The following is a 20,038-nucleotide window of genomic DNA, read 5'->3' on the forward strand; positions in this document are numbered from 1 at the left end:
AGTCTTGTTTTCTGCTCTCGTCTTCTCCGTCCTTCGGTCTCCGGTCTCGGGAAGCAGCCTCCGCTCGTTCTTCCTTGTCGGTGACGTCACACGCCGACTGTAGGACTTCCTCCCTTTTCTCCAGTGAACTGCCTTCTACGTGACTCCAGGGTGGCCCTTTCCACACAGGATACGCCCCCTTAAAGTGTAACACGTCTTCTGCTTCGTCTGGTGGGCCCCAGATCTGATCTTGTTTGTACTCCCAGTCATTCTGCAAAGATCGGAGAGAGGGTAAAGTCGAGGGGTCAGCTATCCACCACTCAATTGAGGGAGTCTTGGGTACTGCTGCACGGGCTCCCGGTTACAAAGATGTATTTTATTATTCTGAGTTCAGGCACACTAAACTCAAATTTCTACCATGTTCTCTGAGACAGTTAGGATTATAAAATGTAATAACTCTAACAGCCCATTCTGGCCTATGGAGAACAGGTAGCCTTGCAATAGTAAAAAACGAAAATGGCTGTAATTCACTATTAGGACATGCCACACACATCAGGGCTTGTCCTACCTTATACTTACAATGCACCCTGCCCTTGGGCCTACCATAGGGGTGACTGATATGAAGAAAAGGGAAGGTTTAGGGACTGGCAAGTGGGTGCACTTGCCCAGTCAGCATGACAGTTCCAGACTGCACGCAGGCTCTGCAATGGCAGACCTTAGACACATTTTACAAGGCTGCTTCTGTGGGTGGTACAACCAGTGCTGCAGGCCCACCAGCAGCATTTGGATTACACGCCCTGGCACACTCAGTGCACTAGTCTAGAGTCTGACAAGTAAACCAAAATAGACAAACATGGAATCTCTAATCCATACATCAATTTACAACATGGAGCACTTGCACTGTGGCATGGGACAGCAATGGCACAGTGCCCAAAGCATCTAACACTAGCAAAAATACATGAGGCAACAGCAAAAATGGAAGGGAGACCCTTGCCAATGGTGCCAGGTCTAACACAGCCCCAGTAACAAAACCGGTCCCCACCCTGGTGGCCCACCGGGAAAATGCCTGGTGCCTGCTATGGCCAGTCCAGCCCTGATTCCAGTTCATAAATGGGGTGGCTGTACTACTCTGGCACTGTTGTCGGCTCCTCTGTTCTCTCTAGAGCTTTGGTTCACTCAGTGAAACCAGCAGTCCCAGCACTAAAGACACAGCAATCATTAAGTTGTGCTTTACTAAAGAATGCCCTGTGCTCTCTTCCTTGCAATGCAATAGGTCTCATGTTACTGAAAGTTTGAGGGATTGCCATTGCATTATTATTTGCAGCGCCAATAGCTCAAACTTGCAGTAATGCAAGACCCATTGCATTGCAATTTTTTAAAATTCTTTATTGCAATAGACTCGGAGTAATGACACGAGACAATCGCAAGAGAACATATCGGTGACTTACCTGAATATTGTATGCATGCCGAAATTGACAGCAATATGTGTTTTAAAAAAAAGGAGAATGAATCACCCTGCAGTATGGATTCATGCTCAGGACACATAATTACAATTAGACATAATGTAGGGACTGTCTATAAACTATCCAGGATTGGGCGAACAAACATTGTAGAGCATAAAAAAAAGAAAAAAAAGAAATGCAAATACCGTTCAAAGCCAAAGCGGGAGGGGTAATTGCACGGAACAGGCACCCTCATACCACTCTGATGAAAGTAAACAAAGAAATGCAAATGCCACTGGAAAGCCAAAGTGGGAAAGGGAAGTACCTGGGACACCCACTGCTGCCATTGCTAAGGAAAATGAAGCGCTGTAGTCCGGCGAGGTGCGCATTTTGAAAATAAAGGTGTGCAGCCGCCATTGGCTGCTTACTCTGGCAAAATGAAAGGTGCGCAACTACTATTGTTAAAGCGTGCCGCGCTGTAAAAAAAAAAAAACATGCTTTATAAATGAAAAAAGTGCAAGTCGGGCGAGCCACTCTTTTTGAAAATATCATGCGCGGCCTCCAATGCTAATTTAAAAAAGTGAAGCGCTGGAGTGGGGCGAGGCACACATTTTGTAAATAAAGGCATGGGAAAGCAATCCAACGAAAAGAAAGACATGCGGCCACTATTATTGAAGTGTGCTGCCAAAGCAAAAACATGCTTTATAAATGAAAAGATGCAAGACGGGCAACATTTTGAAAATACCACGCGAAGCCGCCATCGCTAATAACAATGAAGCACTAGGGGGAAAAATAGAATATTACAAAAATAGAGTTGGGCTGCAGAAGTGCGCATGTCGGGTTGACCGTCTAAAGACACTCTACACTACGCATTTGTCGTGTCATCACTGCTGTTGACAATCAGCAGTAATCTCCCCCGCCCTGTACTCGCCGGTAGCAAGGTGAGTACAAGGCCATTTTAATAATCAGCCCTGCCAAGTACCACGCATCAGGCGTTAGTCTAACGCTTTTCAGTCTGGTGATCTGCATCACTGCACTGAAATGCATTGTCACGCTTATAGCGCCTCCTCAGCTGCCACGTGGAGCCCTGTTATAATACACATGATGGAGTGAGCTGCAGTGCTCATCAGCACGGTGCGCACTGCTCTCTGCAGGCAGAGGCTAGGCGGCTGGCTAGATCTGCTCGCAGCTATTCGAGTACTGCTACAATGTCATTGTATCCCAGTTAGGTACACTCTGGGGTAGGCGCATATGGCGCCAAACTAAAACTGATGTCACTGAAGTCAGTGGCCAATGGTGAAGTTGACTGACTGACAGTGAGACACAATAGGGTACCTTAAGTCACTGTCAGTCCTCCTGCGGCCACCCGCGCTTCTTGCAGTTATGCCCAGCTCTTGCTCCTCTTGACCTCACCGCTTTCAACGCAGCGGGTGGCGTTCGATTAGGTGAATTTCGCTGTTGATTGTCAGTGCAGGGCCCCAAGCCAGGCCGAACGCTGCTGACACGGATGTCTGCGGTAAAGGTGGCAGGATCCACTCTGGAATCAGATCCCACCTACACCATTCATCCCGAGCAGCACAATGAGCCAGTGTTACAGTAGAGGCAGCGCCGGGCCCCCGAATGTTAATGTATTCTACCCACTTTAGGGCAGAGGAGTGTCGCAGCAGGTGGGGCAACACGCCTCTGCCCTAAAGGAAGAACCACCGCTGGAGCCAAATAGATTCTTGATGTTGAGTGAGCGTTTGATACGTTAACCTGGGATTATATATTTAGCAAGTGTTGGAACACATGGGCTTTGGCCCAGTGTACATAAACTGGGTCAAACTCTTGTACATGTGCTCTTCTACCACAGTATGCACTGCTGGTTCAGTCTCTGATGTCTGTAAAGTAGAGGGCGGAACATAACAGGGCTGTCTTCTTTTGCCTTTATTGTTTGTGTTGGCAGTGGTGCCATTAAGCTATGACAATCGATGGCCGCATAGGGAATTAAGATGGGGCAACAATGCATTTGGTATCTCGGTACGCCAATGATATGCCACTCTATGTATGGGACCATGAAGGAGAGATCCAGAAGCTGTTGGAAATAGTGGAATACGATAGAGATATCTTTGGTGTACATATTAACCAAGAAAAATCCAATGTTTTACCTGGGACAAGTTAGAGTGAAGGAGATAGTGATGTTGCCACAAATGGTTATGCAATGGAAGTTAAATAGCTTAAGGTACCTGGCTACATAAATATTCTATGATAATAATAGACAGTTAAAGGAAAAATGGGGAAAGCAATAGTTAATATCTGAAATACTGAAGTTCTGGAACACAGCCCCATTATCAATTATAGGACAAAATCCCTGGCTAAGATGGTCTTTTTTTTATACATGCTGTAAAATTCAATATGTGCCATCCCCAATGGAAGAAAGAACTCAACACTGTTATGGAAAAAAGGTTTAGGCCAGGGAAAGGAGTAGAGTCAAACAGGTGATATGCAAATTACAATAGGAGCAGAGTAGGCTTGGTCCTTCATACATGATACTGTGCTATGCTGCTACCCATCTGCAGCATGCAGAACATTGATTCAATCATCAGGTTGATTTAGAGATGGCATTGGTGGATGGGATTTAACCACAAGGTTCAATGCACGAAGGAATTATGTTGGGCAATGATATAACATTAGAATATCCTTATGTTGTTCACTGGGTGCGAATAGTTTGGAACAAAGTAGTGCAGAAAATTAAATTAAATTGCATGTATATATTGCTTACTATCCCTAATGAAAGATGGCATCAAATGATTTACGGTGAGTAGCACTCTACCCAGGAGCCCAAATACTTGGTTCAGAAGGTATAGCCCACTGCATCCACCTTAAGAGCGGCCCCACAGAAGACACCATGTCAGAAGAATGGATGTGTTTGAGGTCACCTTCCAGTATCCACCCTGCCTCATAGAGTCAGTAGTTTCTTGTCTTACAGATAGGAGTTTGATGTAGTAGTAGTCTCTACCGGGGCATAAATGGAGTCCTGCAATATTATTGCTAGAGCAGTCCTTAAAAACAAACTCATTCTTCTATAACTGAAATATACACAATCACAATCTACCTGCACGGTACAATTTTACATGAAGGTGTTCATACTCCAACTTTGTTTGCCTTCGATTTGCTGTTAATGCATTATTCGGCCTTTCAAGAATAGAATGAAAGCTATAATTGTACAATATAGCAACAGGGGGGTTGCAAAATTTGAGGAAACACAATAAATGTTTGGATTAAGTATTATTTTGGTCTGGGACAGGTGCTTCGGAAGATCGATTAATTTTGTTAAGTATGAACCTTGCAGGTAAAATAACTGTATATACAGAAACAGGCAGCCTATCTACGCAAGGAAATAGAAAAAGGACCAACGTGACAATGCCCCTTCAATGGATTGATGTAAGGCATTACAAAAACCTCGATTCGCCCGCGTAATACTTTATAAACTTTGCAATAGCCATCTATCCTGATTAAAATACATTGTTCCTGTAGTTTGTTATGGTTTCCAACATATGTTTATTTTTTGGGCAGTCGTAATATATTAGATTCCCCGTGTTTTGTATTGTACCCGTCTATATTTTCATTGCACTAAAGTCGCTGTTATGTGTAAAGTCGCCGGTGTCACCGTCCCCAGGTCCGATTTACGTCTTATTCAAACTTACAACATGGCCGCACCCAGTCACACGAGAACAGCGGCTTCCGCTGACCGGGACGCGCTTGCGCAACCTATCGTTTCCTGTATCTGTGACGTCGGCTATGTGGACGGATCTCCTGCACCGTTTCGCTTTCTCAATAGGTCGGTAACCTGCGCTGGCCAAAAACACCGGTTGCCCCCTCCTCCCCGCCTGGCAGAGACAAGACACACTGCCGACTGATAAAACCGGCAGGTGGAGGAGTACTGTAGGCAGCTACCATCACTGTCCATCCGTGAGGTTTCCCGTCTGTGCTCCTTTTCTCCCAGACCGGACTACGGTGCTCTCCGATTCCCCTAGTTGATTTACTGTGCGTTGCGGTATGCTGCTGACGGTGTTCTGCCTGCGCCGGGACCGCTCGGAACTCACCTTCTCACTGGACGTGGATCCGGACTTCGAACTCCAGAACTTCCGGGCTTTATGCGAGCTAGAGAGTGGCGTGCCGTCCGTGGAAAGCACGGTGAGTCGGATTTAGAGAATTAGGGTCAGGGCGGTAAATTAGAGAATTGGGTCATCAAACTGCCTCAATAATCTGTCGCGTGAGAGGAAGGGAATCTGGTTCCTAATGTTTGTTGGTTGCTTTTCGGTGTAGTATTAAGTGTGTCAAAGGTCCTAATACAAATAAGGATATGTTGCTGCTTTGTTGTGTAGATATAGTCGTCATTGTGGTGTAGCGGGGCCCTGTACACCTGGCACATATTGCCACTAAGCATAGGCGCGCCCCTGTCAGTGTGTACAGATTTCCGGTGATCTTGGAGTTGGAGCAAGATTATTGTGAGTTCTAGTCAGAAGGCATCTGATTAACGGAACTGCCGTAAAAAGGTGAGATCAGTTGAGCTTTGACCATTTTAGCACGTCAGCAGCAGTAACTCCGAGCGCAGACCCTGTGAGACAGGAACTGGGTGGTATGTTACTGTCTAAATTGAGGTTATTGAATTGCCAAAGCTCGACAAGGTTTGTTTGCTTAGCCTACTTTTTCTTCATATTAACCGTGGGGCAGGCACTGTTAAAATTCAGGGGATTTCTTTGTTTTTGCCTACAGAAACCAAGTGAATAAATGCATGCGATGAAAAATCCCTATTCAAACTTGTTTAATTTCTCAGCTTGTCATTGAAATGTACTTTATCAAAAACAACAAAGCTTTGCTCATAAACCGATCCAAATATACACCATAAAATGTAGCCTACTTCTGTAGTCCTGTCCTACCGAATGAATATGTGTGTGTGTATATATATATATATATATATATCTTATTTTGGGGGTGGGGAATTGGCATGCTATTTACAAGTAAGGGTTCACCAATCCCACATAGACAGGTGTTTGTGCACTCTTTTACATAAAGCCTGCGCTTTTACATAGAGCCGCTTGTTATTGAGTGTTTATGTAGATTGTCAGCCGTTGACTGTTTAAAACGTGGCACTACTTCTTTGGCTTGCCTGCCTGCGGCTAAATAATAGGGACGTTTGACTCTTCCTTCCTTCTCAGTGGCGGTTCAAACGGCAAATGCCAGAGGCACCTTCTTGACTTATTGCATAGAATGCCTCCCAATTACCTATTGTGAATTTGTTGCTAATGTCCAATGGCTGAAAGACAGAGGTACTTTTATTTTGATTCTTGCTATGGTGAGAGTTGTCACTTGATCTAATTTTCTCCTCTGCATGGTGTTTGCCTGCTCCCTGGTTCACAGGCCAATTTTGAACGTTGTCATGTTTACTATTCTTTCGGCCCTAAAGAGTTTCTGGTGTTGCATTTGCTCTTTTTCCAGTGAGAAGGCAGTTTTTTCCTTTATTTGCCTCATCCTTAGCTGTCCATGGATGTGAGGAGGGCGATACTTTTTGGGGACAAATTTGTTCTCCACCAAGGTTGAACTTTGGTGCCGTACCCACTCTTTGGGAGACGGGCTTTAGTCTTCAGTAATTGTAGTACCCTTGGTAAGGTTGCTATTACTCACCTTACATGATGGTATATGGGAAACCTTTGAGCAGTGCCCTTTTTTCTAAAAATGAGTGGCAAAAGCATATAAGAGTCTGGATTGAACGTAGAGTGTAGGAAATATGGGAGCAGTGAAAGTCACTAGGTTCATGTAGTGGAATATAACACGTGCTTTGCTTTCTATATAGAAGCCAATACGTTATATCAAGTAATTCGGTTTTCCATGTTCAAGTATTTCGAGTATTGAAAAATGGCCTTATCTATTCACATATACATCCGAATTAAAAAAATAATAAAGAAATTGTCATATTGGAACATATTGTTTTGCACTGAATGAACATTAAAAAGAATATGTAATTTGTTCCAAGGTTTCATAAATCATCTCCAATAGATAGCCACTTCACCAAGAGTCTTAAACCTTACTTAAACATGTTGATTGCATTAAAGGTATTGTCCAGAATCTGTACATTCCAAATTGCTTCCTGCTAAGAGGTGCAAACCGGTAGCAAGCCAAGAATACTTCCTGCTCCCCATTGAGTTTAGGACAATCTTACTGCAGCTTTAAATTCTGTTAGGCGCTGCCTGAAATACCAACTAAAATTAGTTTAAAACTTCCAGCAGTAAATGTAAGTGCCCAGTTTCACACTATTTAAAGTTCCGTACTTATGGCTTCTAGGGGAGTTATTGAATTAGGCTCAGAAAGCATCTCCTCCAAAATGGGTCCTTAAGGCAATGAATGGATTTGTTAATGTTGAAAGCCAATTTTGAGATTCAAGGGGAAAAGCGTGTCACCATGAAAGTGTAGACTTTTACAAGCACAATCCAGGAATGACCACCATAGCAGATCTCGGAAGGACACTGGGCAGAATACACAACATTCGTTTTTTTTTTGTTTGTTTTTTAACGTGTGACTTCATGATAGTTAACTGTCAAAACAATTCAAATGACGATAAGAGGTCGCATTGAGAAAAATACATTATTAAAGAACCAAAAAACCTGAAGCAATGGCTGCCACATTTTATAATCTGGTGTTTTATCATAGTTTACCCTAAGAAAAGTATTAGATATATGGAGGTAATGTACTGAGATCATGTTGCATTCCTTCAGCGGTGTGGTCCAATATTAGGTCATCTGCATACTTAAGAGCAGATAGCACATTTTTAACAAGGGAAGTAAAAGATTAATCTTAGCGATGTAGGTTGACTACACATTACTGTTGTTTCCAGAACTAGCACTCGTACACTCCTTGCAGGATCCCTTTTCATTAAGTGCCCAGAATTTCTTATTTGATTTAATCACCATTGAGCATTTGCTCCTATCTTTTAAAATCATGCCTCGACTTTCTGTAAATTAGATTTTTAAATACCTGTTTGCCAGTCTTTATCAAACTGACTACTGATAGAGGAATTCTCATATCATATCTTCCTAGATGCTTGAAAGAGAATGCACTTGGACTGATGTTTTGTAACGACTTCTTAATAAAATCATTGACCTTTAGAATCGGACCATGGAGGCCTACTAAACTGTACTTAGAATTGTTCATTTGGCACCAGATTAAAAAATGTCTTCATTTTGTCCATCTGATGTGTAACCAAGGCACGCAAGCTATTGTAGATGGATGCAGTATGCCTCCCACCACACCCTCTCAAATCTTGCTTCTGACCCCATCTGCCTACGGCCAGGCAGAGTTTATGCAGGTCATCAAGTTAGTGCCTACAATCATGGACATTCTTCTAGATGCTGAATCTCTTTGTGCAGGAAATATCGTCCTTCACTTCCGCTCATCTTTAGGTACTGCTCCACCTTAATCCACTTTACAGTGAGGTTAGCTCTTAAGTTATTGTGGTTCTGTGGCTTTCAAGCATAGTCCTATCACTGACTCTTTAAACACTGAAGTCTGGAAATAAAGTGATACCCTCCATACGTAGGACTGGGGTCGAAACCGACAAGTTACAAAGATTGCCTGCCATCTTATGTACTACTGCACCATCTACCTCTGAATGGTTGACCAGTGCCATGCTGTTACTATTGGCACTGGTTATGCATCTCTCTCCACAGGTACTTACTTTTCGGGAATGGCACTTGCTTGAGTTCCTCTCAGCAGTCAGTACATCATGTTCCTCGGAGGGGGGGGGGCTGCCCGGATCTGCGAAGAAAGGAGGGGAGTCTCCAGCTGCTTCTCTTCGTGCTCTCAACTTTGTCTGATCAATCCTACTTCCGCTCTGATCCACTTTTAGGAACTGCATCCACATCTGAAGAAATGGAATGATGACAATCTTCAAGTGACTGAAAGCTCCCAGTGTAAACATTTGTTTCATTCAGTACCGCGACCATGCCAAAGAATGGCCTATTGAAATAAGCGTACCAATTTTTAGGATTCTCACAATTTTATCACTCTCACCATTTAGCCTGGGAAACAAGAGGGTAGGAAAATCTAGCAGCCCCATAGATTATTGAAAGATAGACTTCCTTTTGAATGAACTCTGTGCGAGCTAGACTAATACTTGTCACTTCATGGGTTAAGGCATGTTGCCTGGGACTAAGACAATGAAACCCGCCCTGCAAATATTATTTGCACACAACAATGCTGAAAGACCGATTCGTCTATTGTTTACGCAGTGAACCTGTTTACTTTGGCAATACCCGTTTAACTTGTTCCAGCAGTTTTACAGTTTGGAATCAAGGTGCCTGGTTGTGGCACGCAGGAGCAATTCTGTATAGAAGGCTGGGTGTGTTATCTATTTCTCTTGTGGAGTGAGCATGCCCCCTGTTCGCCCCTCTAAATCATGCGACTGGTATATAAAAAAGACATAAGCGGAGAGAATGCTGTGTTAATTAGAACACTGATTCTTGGCTTCAGTCATTGGTTTCCAACTCTATTTATTCTTTGTGACTCACTTCTTGATAACTAATTACATTGACTTTTATTTTAATAGTTTATAAACATTTAACAGTTGATAAATTGGTCAGTGGGTGCCAAAATTGAATAATGATTGTATGTGTACTGTTCTTGTATTCTTTTGAAACATAGTTTTATTGATTTTTCTTGAGAGAACGTATATATATTTCAATACAATTTTACATATCATTTATAGCCATATACATGTTTCGGATATCGTATAGCAATATCTATGCTGCTAACAAATTAGAGCCTGGCATCTCGGTATAATTTACCACTGCCGAGAAGTTATTGTTAGTGTATATATCCCATAGAAACAGTAGTAACGGTGGTGCAGGCAGTTATCTTGTTATGACTGCAAACATAAATAATGATCGTAAGAATACATCCGAATGTGTACTGTTCTTAAAAAGGTTTTTTCAGCATACCATCGGCAGGATCCTGCTTGAAACGCTCTGCTCTCTTCAGAGCGGTTGTGGCTTGTTTCTTGTCCGTTATTAGGACAGCACAGGCTTACCGACCTGGTCCAAGTTTTAATTATCAGTGAATTAATCTATTTTCTCCTTTCTTTAGCAAATTGTTCGATAACGCGGCATGACATTGAGCTCTTAATCGCACACGATTGCGACACATATCTCCACACTTGACCAGCTCTCCTCTGCTCTCAGTCGTGAGCCTTGAGGCCCCACATTAAACTCTGATCGTTCATAATCCATTAAAAGGGCCTCGAATGTCGGTGATGTGTACACTGAAAGAAGGAATTTAGTAGCAGCCTCATTGCAGAACATCTTGCCGCTGTCTAAATCTGCTGCTTGCTGTGTACTGCAAGAACTTAATGGCATGCAATGTACTGAAGGATTTATTAATGTGAATTCACCAGCCACCGCTCAAAGACCCCCTTTAATACATGGATTTTTTTTCTAATAAGAGTATAAGAAAAGTGACGCCTAGATTTCACGAAATAATCGCTCGTCCAAATCTATTGGACGACTGAGAATACATAACGATTTGGTGCAGCATGCTCACTGTGCAACATCGACTCGTGTGCCTGTTGGTAATTGAGCATTTGTGCACCTGCCACGCTTTTCTAGCTACTTAAGCCCGGTACCAGTTTGAAAAGGAGTGTGCTGGCACAATGAATAGAAAAGAAATAAAAGAAATACATTGGGACAGTCCATCGAGATCTCGCCTGTGTAGTTATGTTTCCCAGCTGTTGAAGAAATCACAATCCTACCGAGAGACAAGATGGCGGCCGCTACGGACTGTTTAGAATGTTGACAGACACCGGAGAGCCAATCAGCTTCGCTACGCGAAGTTCCGGTACGCGCCCCGGTCCGCGAACCGGGGCGCGGACCGGAGCGCGCTTACAGATATATATCTTTTTTTAAACGTTAATTTCACAAAATCCACTGGAGCACATATATTGAGACCTACAAAAGGCACATCGGGCTACCAGTCCCTACAATTTTGCCAAGTTTCGTGCAAATCCATTCAGCCGTTCGGGCTAAAAGTGAGGCCAACCGCCCTATGGAAAACTCAATGTTAAAAACACGTTTTGGGACCCCCCTTTTTTCTCGGCCCCCCCTTGACGAACCCCCCCCCAATTTTCAAGGGCTGCTCAGAAACAAAATGTTCCATTTTCCAGAAAATTTCAGCCAATTCCGTCCACAAACACCAAAGTTATTAGACATAGAATTTTCAAAAATCCCATAGGGAAAAAATCATTACCTTACACCTTCCCGTCTTTCACCAGCAGCCCTTCCTTCCATCCACCATCGAAACAAGCGTCAAAACACGTCTACCAACATTAAAAACGGACTGCTATTTTGACGTACACGGCACGTCTTTGGGGGAGGCACTTTCCTTTTTCTTCAGTGGTACTGAAGTGCGTATTTTTATTTTCGAAGTAACCTGCTCCTTTGTTTTTTTTTGTTTTTTTGGGGGGGAGACCCCCCCAGCCCCTCCCCAGCCCCCAAGCCCACGCAGAACGACTGGAAGGAATACCACGTCTCCCCCCCCAAAGCCCACGCAGAACGTACTTGCGTGGTAGTGGAGGTCGTGGAAGGCACCCGCGTTTAAAAGACGTTTTCATGGTAAGTGACTCGTGGAAAACGTTATTAGTGGTAATTACTTCGTAGTAAATGATGTTTCCCGTTGCAACTTGAACTAAATGGTCTTTTCGCCCCAAAAAATGTCTTTTAGCGCTATAAACAATCGATGTTACATTTACCCTATTTGTGGATGATAATTTATCGACCTCGGAAGGATGAGTGGCTGTATTGATATTTCCTGGTTTTGAGCTCCTGACAAACGGCTCCTTAGGGTGTAGGCAGGCAGGGTTTAACTCAGTGCTGCAGTGTGAAGGCTGTTGGTCATAAATTCCTTCTTGTTTTGAATTTCCAGCGATTACAACTTTGCCTTCAGCGTCATCAATTTATTGTTGGTACTCCCCACGCCACTGTTTACGCAGATTGGAGGACTTATTTGTTTGAGAATTTTCGTTTTCCCATTTTCCCTCCCTTTTTGCAAACGAGAGATTCCTCGTGCATCTTGACTGGTAAAGAGAATGGGTTAAGGCCTTGTTCATCAGCTTTGGGTTTCCCTTGAACCACCAGCATACTTTGCTTTGTAAAACTAGGGACTGTAAATTTAATAACTAAATGTATTTTGCTTTTATACATCAATTTAATTCGGGCCCGAAGTAAGTGACGTGTCACGTTCTGTCCTTGCATTCTTTAGTTGTTCTACTGCCTTGCCGAGAAGTTTAGGGGCAGTTGCCCATTTTTGGGAAAGAAACTCTGGATAGGGATAGCAGTGCATGAACATTCTTAGGTTTAAGAGTAAAACAGCCGAATAATTGTGATGGCCTTTTTAGCTGGATGTCATTTGGTCCCATGGTTGTAAATGCGAGGCAACAGTCAGAATCTAGTCCAAGTAGATCTAAGCAAGAAACAGTGGGCCAAATGTAAAGTGTTTCCAAACGGATTTGGTGTGCTGCTTTTGTTTTCTTATAACCTAACCGGCTTCCAGCCACAAATAGCGATGAACACCCAGAAGACGACATTATCTCTGTTTGTGACATGTCTGGAGAGTGGTGGAGTAGGGTTTGTTTGAACAGGGCGCCTGAGTACTGACGCTCACAAGCAGTGCAGTGTAGAAGCCCTACTTCCTTTTACGGAGGCGAGTAGGCAGAGCACATAAGATCATCCTACCACCCTAGTGAAACCTATTTTCGCACATACAATTAAAATCCCTGAATGGAACCTGGAGTAGTTACTAGCTACCAGAGTCTTAGATGCAGGCACAATACTGCTGTAAGCGTGGCTGTCACTGCGGGTTCTTTTTCCTTCACAACCACCGTACCTTGCCAGATAGCACTTTCATTTGGAGACTATTTTGTAATGCATTTATTTAGTGCTTACTACCCCATACGAGGTGTTAAGGCGCTTTACACCTTGCAGCATGCTGCCCCAAGGTTAATGGTTAGTCCAGTTGTGTTGGTTATTGGAGTTATTTGACTAGATTACTGTAGAAATTGTACCATAGATACTTATACTCCCATCTTTCCCCACCGAGCGAAGGGATGAGGCACATGAGGAAGATAAACTGGTATTATTTCTGTGGTACCTAATTTTAATTTTTTTTGATCAAGTTGGATTTTACAAATTGCAGCAAAGGAAAACAAGCAAAGCAAATTTTTCGGCTGAGCCTTGGGGAACACCGCAGATGTTGGGCTTGGTTTGCGATGTGAAGGGATGAAGGCAGAGTTTCTGGGCGCGTCCTGTGAGAGAGGATGCATCCATCTGAGTGCATCGTGTGTTATAACAATTGGGTGTAGGTAATCAATGAGTGTGTGGTGGGAGACTGTTTCGAATGCATCGGAGAGGTAAAGCAGGATCAGGATAGCCGATTTTCCTATGTTGAATAGGATGTGGATGTCGTCTGCTGCGGTGATCAGAGCTGTCTGTGTGCTGTGATTGGCTCTGAATCCTGATTGGGAGGGGTCTAGCAAGTTGTTTCTTTCCAAGTTTTTGGTGAGTTGTAGGTTCATGGCCTTCTCCAGTACTTTGGCAGGGAACAGGAGTAGTGAGATGGGACGGTCGTTCTGGAGTTTGTTTGGGTCTGCAGAGAGTTTCTTGAGGACGGGTCTGATCTCAGTGTTTTTAGAGGCTGGTCAGGGCCTTTTTAGGTCGAGCCTAGAGCAGCGGATGCACTGCTTGCTCGACTTTTAGTAAGGGGGTTTTCAAAGTGCTCCCAGAGGCTTTTGCTGGCTTCAAGCTTGCGTGCACGTGCACGCGCGCAGCCGCCATTTGGGTTTCTGTCAAGGCTCATTAAGCCTTGCGTGCCTCAGCTGACAACTTATGAATTATGGCCTAACACCACATGGGCTATTAGGACTGCAGTGCGCACTACTTAAATGAAAAAATTCAGAAAAAAATTCTTAAATATTCAAACCATTTGACCAATGATATGCCATGTCATAACATTTATTTAAATCATCTTTAGATCATGAACATAAACATTATTCATGCTATGATATCGAATTTCAAACTTAAAACATATGCTTTTATATTTGCAAATTTGTCAGAACCACCACCCAATGCATTTCGGGACTTCGTTGTCCCTTCGTCAGGGGTTCCAGTAGTCAACTCGCAAATATTTGAAGACTGCCAGGCGGATGAATTTGAAAGGCACTCGGCGCGTTTAAGAGGTACCGAGGATTAAGTTGACGGACTCTCGGTGTGATTTACTGCTACAATTAGAGGTGAGCAGTGGGCGGGGACGACATGGATTACGGACTGTGTACATTAGGATTGTGTCACTGATTACAGATATTGCATTTTTTTAGAGTCGGCATCAGACCACGAGATTGGTTGTTTGGACTAAGTTGTAGTCCTGTTCAAAAAAGACATAAGTCTTCAAATATTTGCGAGTTGACTACTGGAACCCCTGAGTTGTTTGCACTTGTGTTGCTGAGTTCCGGGGGGGGGTACTAGTTTGCTAGTTTGTCAGGTCTGTGTGTTTTGGGTGGTTTGGTGGGAGTGACTTAGTCGGGGGCTCTGGTGATGCAGTCGTTGAAGTTCTGTACTGCGTAGTCCACGTGGGTGGTGGTCTTGTGCTTTGTAATGTTGAGGGTGTCCGTCCATTGTTGCTGAGTGACCTTGGACCAGCTGCGGTGCATCTGTGGGTTGGGGATGATGCGGGCATGACCGGGTACGGCTGAAATGTATGATGGAGTGGTACAACCAGGTGACTTCCGTAGTGTAGTTGTATCAAATTCTGTTGCTAGATATGAAGATGAGTTCCAGCATGTGTCCAGCTTTGTTCTTTGGGTCCATAACTAGTTGCTTGAGGCCGATGTTGTCCTGTCTGCAGGAGGTCAGTGGAGTAGGTGTCGGTGGAGTCGTTTAGGTGAAAGTTGAGGTCTCCCAGGAAGACTTGGTGTTCGATTTGATGGTGAGCAGGGTGATAAATTCAGCTATGGCTTTGTCTGGTCTGCGGTTCTGGCGTTCTGTACGCGAGAGTGCTTTTGATGGCAGTGCTGTCGTCTGTGCAGAGCTGAAAGTTCATGTGTTCATGATCAGTGTGGTTTGGTCTGCAGTGATGGTGCAGGTGATTGACTCCTTGTATACGATGGCTATGCCTCCTCCGTGTCTGTTAGTGCGGTGACTGTGTTTGATCTTGTTTGATGGGTGTTGCTGCAGCACTATCCGAGGTCAATGCTGGGGTAAGCCACGTTTCTGTGATAAAGGGTGTGTTGGGGATGGTGGTGGAGATGGTGTCCCAGATTGCTGTGGCATGCTTGCAGGGCAATCTGGCGTTGAGCAGAATGCATCTGAGTTGGTCTGGTGGAGTCTTGGTCGGTGCGGATGGCGTTGTGCGAGATATTGCGGAGGACATTGGTCATGAAGTTGAAGTGAAGCAGCAGTTATTACAAGAGAACAGTCCTGTTGTGAAGCAAGGGGGGATGCAAGGCAACAGTTGTTGCAACCAGGGTGTAAGGTACGAAGATCGTCAGAGGAGTTGCTGTGGGAGGCTGGGAGGCCACGGTTCCTGGTGCTGGGCGCAGTCCAGGAGCAGATGGACTTGTAGTTGGCGTGCCTTCGCCAGTGATTTATAGTCTTTAGTTGGGCTGCCCAATAATATAATTGGATATCTGGGAGTGCTATGCCTCCATCGAGCCATTCTCGTACCAACTTTTGCCGGGAAATGCGTGCCGGTTTGTCCCCCCAAAAGAGACCAGAAACCAATGTGTTTATGGACGTAAAATATTTTAGAGGCACGAGAAACTGAGTATTTTCCAGGATATACAGCAGTCGCGGTAATGTCATCATTTTGAATAATGCCGATTTGCCTAAAAGGGTCAGTGGTAGGGTGTGCCAATGCCTCGCATCCGTGCGGAATCGTTCAAGTGGGGGTAGTAAATTGCGGTGGTAAAAGATCTCCTGACTAGGCGTCACCCACACCCCTAGGTATTTAAAGGGCCATCAGTGATCACCAGGGGGCAGCCGTCCGGAAGGCGTGGTGGGGGCCCTTTAAGGACAAGCAGCACCGAATTGGACCAGTTGATTGTGTATCCTGAGCATCGCCCAAAAATCTCACAAATGTTAAGAAGAACTATGAGTGAACGCCAAGGAAGAGTTAAATATAGAAGAATATCATCAGCATGTAACGATATGCGGTCCTCCCAAGACTCAGTCCAGCTGAGACCCCTGATCATGGGGTCCCACCGTATCCATGCTGCCAACTGCTCCAAGATCAATGCGAAAATCAGTGGCGATAGGGGGCACCCCTGATGCGTACCACGGCCCAGCCTGAAGTCCCTGGAAATATGGCCGTTGGCTACAACCTGTGCAAGTGGATTCGTATACAGGAGTTTCACCCAAACACAAAGCTTTGGTCCAAAGCCTAAATGGCGCAATACCGTAAATAGATACGGCCACCCGACCATGTCGAAGGCCATTCGTGCATCTAACGAAAGGATCACAGCCGGTTCCGACAGAGCTGGGATCTGCGCCATCACCGCGTGGACTCGCCTTAAATTGAGAGCAGTGCTCCTGTTTGGCATGAACCCGGATTGATCCGGGTGAATAAGTGTCTCTAAGTGTGGGGTCAGTCGCACAGCTATCATTTTGGCCAATATTTTCGCCTCGGCATTAATAATGAAATAGGACGATAAGATGTACAGTCGTCCGGAGGTTTGCCGTCCGTTGATCACGGGGCAATTCCCCCGTAGCCAAGCCGCCCTCAAACATTCGCAATAGATGCGGAGCCGCGTGATCAGAGACGCGCTTGTAAAGTTCTATGGGGACCCCGTTCGGCCCCACGGCCTTGCCTGACTGTAAAGAATGAATAGCACCCAGGACCTCATCCGTCGTAAAGTCCGACTCTAACAGTTCAGCGTCAGAGTCCGAAAGAGAGGGCATTTGGATATCTTTAATGTAGGTCTGTGCCTCCTCAGAGGACATACTGGAGGAGGGGGTGTAAACCGCTTCGTAATAATTGGCCAAGGTGTCTACTATATTCATAGGGGTAGTGCTAACCTTACCGTCGGCGGTGCGAAGCTGCGCTATCGTCCTCTGGGCCCTGTCTTTCTTTTCCAACCATGCCAAAAGTCTCCCAGCCTGGTCTCTCACCTCGTATACAATATGTTGAGTAAGCATAAGGCGCTGTCTAACCCGCACTCGCTGATACTCCGTCAATTCTACCTGTTTGAGGCGCAACTGGCACGCAGCTTCCTCAGTAGGATCAAGATCATGTTTGGATTGTAAAACGTCCAAGTCGTACTCTAAGGTCTTCCTGCACATTCCGTTTATGACCTGTTATGGAGGCTATCGCCTGGCCTCTCAGCACCGTTTTGTATGCCTCCCACAGGACCCACGGTGAGTCAACGGAAGCGGTATTTTCTTGGAAGTAGCACTTCGTAGCCGTGACCAGGTCTTTTCTGATTTGCGGAATTTTAAATAGTGAGGCGAAATTGGGAAGATTCGCCTCCGGGCTTTCACATACGAGGAGTACACCATGGAGACTGGGGAATGATATGAGATACCCCTCGGGCCTATCTTTACCTCAGTTATATGGGGCAAGCTGTCAGCAGAGACAAAAAAATGATCAATACGTGAGACTATTGTGTACCCCGGAGTAAAAGGTGTAGCCTCGATCCCCGGGGTGTTTGAACCGCCACCCATCCGTAAGACCCATAGCCTCTACATAGCCAGTCAGCCGCGCTTTATGCAGCCCTGTCACCCTGCTGGGGTGACGGTCAATTCCTTCGTCGAGAACCGCATTAAAATCACCGCCCAGTATGAGTTCGCCCTCCGGTAGCGTCAGGTGAAATGCACTGAGGGCGGGGAGGGCAACTGAAAGCAGGGCAGGTGGAATATACACCGATACCACATTGAACCTCTTACCCTCCCACAAGCAGGAGATAGCTGCAAACTGTCCTTGTGCATCTTTCCACACCTGCTGTATTATCACAGGAAAGCGTTTACGCATTCGGATTCCCACCCCTCTGGAGCCGGAGGAAAACTCAGAAAGCACTGCCATTGCATATCCCCACCGATCCAAAGCCTTACATGTCGAACCCACCAGGTGCGTCTCCTGAAGCAATACAAATGCTGGGGCTGCCCTACGTACATATTGCAACACCAATCCCCTCTTACTTTTATATCCCAAGCCGCGTACATTCCAAGTGACCAGGGTTAAAGGGGACACTGGAGCCAGGACCGGGGCGGTATCATCTGTTATCTTTTCATCCAAGACCTCGTTTGCCATCACATTCATAACATCCTTGAAAGCTCATTACTGCATCACATATTTGCTTGCCCGTATCCTTGAAGTGCAGCCCAAAACTAAAGCACAGAACTGAGTGCAGCCATCCTGTCCCTCTCTCCAACACCTACATTTGAATTCGTACAGTTTCACAATAGTCAATAACATTGGATTGTCTCGAAAACCTCCACCCAGCTCCCCTCCACCCCCACCCTGCTCCCCTGCCCGTGGACCTCGAACTGCCCACCCCCAAACATGGCAGAGTGCCTATATGCTCCCTACTCGTGCTAAACTAGCAGAGGTGATGCGCTCTCACCCAACCCGTGGCACCTACAGTAGCATCAATAGAACAGTATTTGATATTATAAGACACAACCTTTAGAACAGTATCATAACATGTCTGTGTTAAACCATAAATCTGACCTGTTACATATCTGGAACTCTGGGTTCCGGCACCCCTGAAGCTTATATGCCCCTCCATCTAAACCCCTTGACCCCTCCGCTTCATCCCCGGCCCAATACTTGCGAGTGTCTTCAAGAGTAGGCCCTTCTGGAGATGATTAATGTCACTCATCCCTGTTCGTCCAGTTCACTGGCCTCCAACACAGTCTCAGTCTCTGAGGCACCAAGTGCGGCACCTCCCTTCCAGTCCGTCCCATCGCGGCAGGTACCTCTCATGTCGCCGACCCTTGTCCACCCCTCCAGCCATTCCCAGGTCGCTTCTGGAGATTCGAAAAACCAGGGTTTACCGTTCCTCTCTACTCTCAATTTGGCCGGGAAGAGCATAGCGTATCTGATTTCTCTGCTACGCAGTTCCCGTTTCACTGCCTGAAAGCTGCGCCGTTGTGTTGCACCAGTGCTGTGAAATCAGGAAAGAAAGTGACCTCATAGTTGTTTATCTTCAGCGGGCGACCCGCCCTGGACGCCTATAAAATGTTATCCCTGTCTCGAAAATTAAAAACTCTTGCAATTATGGGTCTAGGTGGAGCCCCTATCTTGGGGCGACCGCCTGGCTCCCTATGGTCTCGTTCAATGGAGAAATAAGTGGAGAGAACCTTCGGTTTCAAGTGTTTCGTGATCAGCTCTTCCACAAAGAGGTCCGCCGCGGGCCCTTCTATTTTTCCGGAATTCCGAGAATTCGTATTTTGTTCCGACGAGCTCTCCCTTCATAATCATCCAACTGCTGTGCCATTTGGGTCTGTTTCTTCTCCAAGTTTGACACCTGTCGCTGCAGTTCAGAAGTATCCTCCTGTAACGCCGTCGTTACCACCTTAAGTTCCTTCACTTTTTCGTTCATT

The 20,038-nt window shown here is 45.3% G+C and overlaps 1 protein-coding gene across 4 annotated transcripts in view; it reads left to right on the forward strand.

The window, feature by feature from the left end:
- The first annotated feature begins 5,176 nt into the window (after positions 1-5,176).
- LOC144754594 (protein DDI1 homolog 2-like) overlaps positions 5,177-20,038 on the forward strand; it is a 127,710-nt gene continuing 112,848 nt past the window's right edge. For 2 of the 4 annotated variants that reach the window (XR_013594747.1, XM_078642584.1), the window contains exon 1: positions 5,188-5,597. Coding sequence is in view for 2 of the 4 variants with exons in the window: in XM_078642584.1 (XP_078498710.1) it covers positions 5,460-5,597 (138 nt within the window). In the remaining 2 variants the exon portion in view is untranslated. Of the gene's footprint in view, positions 5,598-20,038 lie in introns of all 4 variants that reach the window. The other 2 variants (XR_013594748.1, XM_078642585.1) reach the window with 2 other exon arrangements.

Source organism: Lissotriton helveticus, chromosome 5_1 (assembly GCF_964261635.1).
Source record: "Lissotriton helveticus chromosome 5_1, aLisHel1.1, whole genome shotgun sequence".
NCBI classification, from domain to species: Eukaryota; Metazoa; Chordata; class Amphibia; order Caudata; family Salamandridae; genus Lissotriton; species Lissotriton helveticus.